This window comes from Prosopis cineraria, unplaced genomic scaffold (genome assembly GCF_029017545.1).
Source record: "Prosopis cineraria cultivar Desert tree isolate PC_DT_omini unplaced genomic scaffold, ASM2901754v1 PC4, whole genome shotgun sequence".
NCBI classification, from domain to species: domain Eukaryota; kingdom Viridiplantae; phylum Streptophyta; class Magnoliopsida; order Fabales; family Fabaceae; genus Prosopis; species Prosopis cineraria.
Window position 1 is genome coordinate 11,770,084 of NW_026555335.1, and position 6,705 is coordinate 11,776,788.

The window sequence follows — 6,705 nt, forward strand, 5'->3', positions numbered from 1 at the left end:
TATTCAAATATATTAAAAATAATTAAAATTATATTAAAATAATTTTATAGAACCAGACCAAACTAAATGGTTTGAGAGTTAGTCTCTTATCTGATCCAACCTAAGGAGTTAATTTGATTTTTTTGGTTTCTTTGGTCCTTCAAACCAAATTTTTTACTAGACTATACTAGAATGAGTTTGTTTAGGTATGATTAGGTTGGACAGGATAACTGAGCTCTTTTACAGTCCTAGGTGGAATAACAAGCCATTATCGACTTTTAGATGTTCCCTTTCCTTTCTATTTAATTAATTAGGAGCCATTCTTAGAGCTACGGTTCGATACGCAATATTAGATCACGAGAGATTGAAAATTGAGTAATGCTCTTTCAATCTCGATTGGTAAAACGTTATTTTCAATTATTTTGTTATTTCCACGCTGCTCATCATCAGTGAGATATTCACATGCATGGAATTAATTTGATGAGTGGCCTAACTACACTTATTTAATAAGTGTCTTTATTTAAACTTAGTGAATGACTTAAATATACTTATTTAAATTAAATGATTATTATTGTGCCATGGAATCCAAATCCCATATATGTAGCGATATATCGACAAATTGTTTTATTTAAGTTTTTACTAACATTTTTAGCTAATGTTTGTATTTTTTTTAAATCCATTTTCAATTATATTATTTTTTCAATCATAAAAAATGAAACCTCAAAAATCTTATATTGAAGAGTTAAGTGTAAATGTGTACAGATAATTATTTAAATTATTTAATTAATTCTCTTATTAATCTTCAATATTTGATCTACTCAAGAAAATATCAGACATGTTATAACTGCCGACATTAATGGGGATCTACCACATCAATCAAATTTCACATCCACCGGACCACAAATTGTCAATGGTTACAAAGGAAAATTTTACTCCTTCTATTGTTTTATAAGAAAATGACAATTTTTTTAAATTATATAAATGATAATTTAATTTTTTAAAATGTCATAATTTTACTAAAGTCTTTAAAGACCTTTATGTCATTAATAAATTTATATAAATGATCAAATTATCCTTATAGCAATTTTAGAAATTTGACATGTAAAGCTGTAATTTGCTGTTACATTATTGTGAATAGAGAAAGTAAAATTGTCATTATTTAAATAAAATGTATAATCATTATTTGTTATTTCTAACACTTACAGTAATATCAGAAATTTGATATGTAAACTTGTGATTTGCTATTACATTATTATGAATATACGGAGAAAAATTATGGTTATTTAAACAGAAACTTATGATTTTTTTATTTTCAACAAGAACAATATGATCATTTACATAAATTCATTAATTACATAAAAGTCTCTAAAAATTTTAGTAAAATTATGATATTTTGAGGGATCAAATTATTATTTATATATTTAACCTTTTTGTACTATAAAAGAAAATGTCATATAATTCATTGGTTTTTTTATTATAAGAGAAACTGTAAAATAAAAAACATTTATTTATTTTTTTTCAAATTGCCTTCCATGAAATAAAAAATTATCTTTACAAGACAAACTTATTTCGTTAATTACAAAATATTTTAGTCTAAAGTTGTATTTTCAAACATAATTATTAAGATTAACAAATTTTTTTAAACTATGAAAATTAGTTAAAATTTACTTATATTTAAAAATGTAGTGCTTTTCTTTGCGTTATATACTTTCTAAATAATTAACTCATTCCCTTGCTAAGTTGCTATATTATTTGTTCATTATTTCGATCTAAAATTTAATTTAAAATTTAATAGTTTAGTTGACATCAAGTATTAGCATCTCCAGGTGTTCTAATGATTAGATTTAACATTAAATTTTGGAAAAAAAAATTAAGAGATACAAAATATATTACAATAATGAGCGATCAAATCTAAAGAATATGCCAATGAAGGATCAAATTAAAATATCACCTACATATATAATACAAAAATAAAATTATCCTCTGATTAATTACTTGTAATTGAGTCAGGAAGAGATATAACTGAGCATGAACTATCATAATCACATTCCAAATCCTCAAGACCCCATGCGCCATCTTCTTCATCTTCTTCTGGCATTTTCCATTTATCTTCATCTATTTCTTCCTCCTCCATTACCTCTAATACCTGTCATTTCACAAAAATAAAAATTATAAAACATCAAAATTTATACCATCATCAACTAGAAAGCTGTCCTACAAGATGCATGATCAACAATCATTTTTTTTTTATAAGTTGATAGCCAAAAAGTTGCTAATATTTTTCATTGGAATTGATTCAAGATAAAAAAAATTCTTTAAATTTAATAATAATAATAATAATAATAATAATTTTAGTTAAAATACGAATCATGTTTTTTCAAAAAATAAATCTGTCACATCTACCAAGAAAAGAAGTAAAAAATTGAATAACTTATTTTCTCGAACAAAAAAAAAATTATTCCTTCCCATTTCTACCTATTAATTCATAATCTTTTCATTCAAAAATTTGAGACATTTTTTGAGGATTTAAATATTTAAAAATGTAAGATATTTTTAGTTTTTTTAAGATGTAATCAGTACTTTTTTTTTTTTCAAAAGTGCCCTTATTGAATAAATTACTTTATATTTTTTAGGGTATAAATAGGGATAAATAGAAAAAGATAGGATTAATTTAAAGATAAATAACTACTTTATTAGAAGTAAGGTTCAATTAAAAATGTCTTATATTTTTGAATTGAGGAAGTAATTTTTTATCACGTACAAATATCATTTTATTAAAAGCAATCTTGTTCGAAATAGAGTTAGACATTAAATATGAATACTTCTCTTAATGAGAGAATTTGAATCTTGATTCCCCTTGTTATAAAAGAATAATTCATTTTACAAGATTCAACTCTGTTTTTTAACAATAGATTCAATCCAGTTTTCAAGGGTTTTAAATCATAATTTTAGACTTCTGACTTCACAGTTGAAACCAAGGGCAAAACAGGAAAAATTATTAATGCAACAAACAACACCACCTAAACATGACTTACTCTATATTTTAAATCAAGATAAGTTTGTTAAAACGTGACTTATATTTTCATTATTTTGCACCAAAAAAGTAAATGCATGATATATTAATTAATATTAGTTAATATTAGTTAATAAAGCTTTCCAATCATTACTGGCATAGTGTCAATCATTGCTTTATGTAGTTCACGCCAAGAACATGAGTCTCCTAGCACAATTAATTAATTACATGCACAGCACCTCTTTTTTGGATAAACGTAAAAATCAGTATCAACCAACTCACGACCCCGTATCATCTCTCATTGGATAAAATTTTTGGAGAACTATGCACAGGTTTCACACAATAAAATTACTTATTAATTTTTTAATTTAATTATTAATGAATTTTATAGCAGTTAATTTTTTATACGAGACTTTAATATAATTTTTTCTAATTGTCCCAAAAAATATAATTCTTACTATTATTTTTATAAGTTAGTTCCAACATGTTTTATCAAAATTAAGAAAAAATTTAAATTTCATCAATCCTATATAAAAATTCAACAAATTTTTTACTTTATTTCTATTAAATATATAAATATTTTAAAAAAAAGATATTCCAGCATTTAACAGGGGAAAAAAACATGGACACAAAAAAATATCAAGGCAACTTAAATATGATCAAAATAAATATTTCCTATGAATAAGATTAGAGAAGTAATAATTAATTGTGGTCTCTGGCAGACAATGATATAAAGGCCATACCGCCATGAGACACATTACTCATAATTTATAAACAATGGAGCTTGTTAATAGTTTTATATCATATATAGATATATTAATGATCTCTTAAACTGGCTTAGTTTTCTAATCAAATGCTATATTTATATATGGACCCACTCACTAGTCACTACTAGATTCCTGATCTGTATTGTTAAATTTATATTAGGATTAGGTAGCACAGAACATCAACCATGAAAACACTATATAAGTTCAATTTAAGACTCGTCTTTAAAACACAGGTGTGTCGTTATATGATTAATTAACTTGGTGTAATATGAAAGAGAAGGTCTGCTAAATTGATTATAAATGAAATGAAAAGATAAAAAAGAAAATCATATTTCTATTTCTTTCTCTACTTTGCTGAAAGTCACATATTTAATGACATTTCTCTAAGTACTTCCTCTAGTTTCATTTATAAGGTGGAGGGAGAAAATTTTTTTGATCATATTTATAAGTTACATTATTAATTTTTTTATTATAATTTTCTTATTTTATCCTTTATTAAATGTTAGTAAGAGAGATATGCTATTAAAATATGCATATTTAATAGAGTTTTAAATTTAATCTTCATTGTGGTAAAACACGTTAGAAAATGACTTATCAATATAAACATATAAACATCTGTAAAGTGATGCAACTATTTTTATGAGTCTCACATAAAGAGCCCTACAAAATCAGTTTACAAGTTCAACTAACTTTTTTACTTAACAAGCTAATCTTTTAAAATAGGTTTTTACTTTGAATTCATGCTCGTCACATACTTTAATTAGTAGAAGAGCCTTTGAAGTTTGAACCTTTAAACTTGTAAGCTCTTCACTTTTCTTGTGAGGCTTACTCATATGAAACTCATAAGACACGAAAATTTGACAGGCTTGTAAAAAAAGCATTAAAGAAGAGAAGTCATTGATTCTATAAGAAAGAACAGTTTTCTGGGGATGATTACTATTCTATTTGGGTAAAAAAATAAGAAAACTAGAAAGAAATATTGAAGAAGAAACAATTCAGGGGCGGCCAAAGTACGAGGGTAGAGCAGTACAGGTACCTGAGTCATGGTAGGTCTCCAAGTAGAAGATGGTCGGATACACAGAGAGGCTGCAAAAGCAAGCCTTGTTAGCTCTGAAACATCATAAGCTCCTTCAAGCCTTGGATCCACCACCTTTTCTAGCTCCCCTCTCTTCAATATTGGCCTAGCCTGTGTTTTTCAGTCATTGATCAACTATTAACTTCATCAAACATGGATTCCAAAAACATAATATGATTGAATACCCAGTTGTGTAAACTCTGGTTTGATCCATCCACAGGTATCTTCCCAGAGATGAGTTCTAGCAGAAACACCCCAAATGCAAACACATCAGTTTTCTCATCCACAATTCCATGCATGTAGTACTCAGGAGCCAAGTGCCTGCAAAACATAGAATATTCTCATATTCATATTATATTGATCATTATCTCTCAAAGTCTGAGAAGCAATTCACAGACACAAATCATGTCACAAAATGTCTTTTTGAAACATTTGTGATTTGTTGGTGAATAATGTTGGGAAAGAGTGTACCCAAATGTTCCTTCAATTGGGGCAATGGAATGATGAGTCCACTGAGAAGGAAGCCATTTGGCCAGTCCAAAATCAGATATCTGCAACAACCCAAAACAGACACTTTCATGATCTAAAGAACTATACACACACACATCAAAAGTATGAGGATTGAAATGAAAACAGATCAGAAGAACCTGTGGTTCAAAATCTGAAGTCAGAAGAACATTGGAGGCCTTTATATCCCTATGAATTATCCTTCTCTGGCAACCCTTGTGCAAATAATGAAGGCCACGTGCAGTCCCAAGAGCAATCTTATGTCTTGTTTTCCATTCCACGACAGGCTCATTCTCATCTGATACACAAAGTTTCTCAGCCAAGAAAATAATAAGCAAGAAACTTGGATGGTGTTGATTTAATAATTAACGTACCATGAAGAAGAGAAGAAACAGAGCCTCTAGTGGAAAACTCAAAGACGAGGTAAAGCCCATTATCAATACAGCAACCCAGAAGAGGTAAAACGTTTGAATGACGAACATGACCAATTGTTCCAATCTCTGTCAAAAACTCTCTCTCTTTCCTCTCATCATTACAGATTTTTGTGAGCCTCTTCACTGCGATTACCTCTCCATCTTCTAACGTTCCCTTATAAACCTCTGCAAACCCTCCTTTCCCAACACGATTCACTGCACAAAAACGTAATTTCCAGCACCAAAATCCACAAGAAAGCACACTTTTGTATGAGAAAAAAAGTTATATATATATATATATACAAGTACCAGAGCAGAAGCCATTGGTGGCATCAAATAGTTGCTGAAAAGAGAAGCATTTCCAAGCGGGTTTTTCTCTTTCAGGTGTTTGTGTGCTTTCAGGGATCAAAACTTGTTCACTGAAACTGCGTCGTTTGAAGGAGAAGAGACGCTTGAAGCTGTTGCTCCGAATATAGTCCATTGGAATTAATACGGAACAGAGGAATCTGTTTCATGCAGAAGCAGTTTGTGAACACGGAAATTTCCAGAGAATGAAAGCGAAACAAACACGAACAGACACAGAGAGAGAGAGAGAGAGAGAGAGAAGAGAGTCAAAGGATGTTTGTAGTGTTGTGAGTATAAGGAATGGCGATCAGAGGTGTGTGTGAATGTCGTTGGTGCAGGAGAAACAGTTAATAAGGCTATAAATTGTTAGTGTATAAAGCCTAGAAATGGGACAACCTACCCCTCTTCCTGATGCTACTAATGCTTTTCAGCAGATGGAAAAGGAAACGAAAATTGACGCTCTGACATCCATAAATGAATTTAATTTATTATGTTACTGAAAATTCAAACTCTGTTGATACTAATTTAAAAATTAATGATTAAAATTATAATAAAATTATGATTAGATAAATCATGAACAACATATGGATTCCCTCAAATACAAGA

The 6,705-nt window shown here is 28.7% G+C and overlaps 1 protein-coding gene across 1 annotated transcript; it reads right to left on the minus strand.

Moving 5' to 3' along the window:
* Positions 1-1,877: 1,877 nt before the first annotated feature.
* LOC129310168 (probable receptor-like serine/threonine-protein kinase At5g57670) lies at positions 1,878-6,411 on the minus strand. Its single transcript, XM_054952039.1, has 7 exons — positions 6,064-6,411; positions 5,716-5,970; positions 5,482-5,639; positions 5,306-5,385; positions 5,020-5,155; positions 4,796-4,945; positions 1,878-2,125 (listed from the first exon to the last, which is right to left on the minus strand). Exons 1-7 carry the CDS (start codon positions 6,233-6,235, stop codon positions 1,967-1,969), a joined length of 1,110 nt encoding a protein of 369 aa, XP_054808014.1. The 5' UTR covers positions 6,236-6,411; the 3' UTR covers positions 1,878-1,966.
* Between the last annotated feature and the right edge of the window lie 294 nt (positions 6,412-6,705).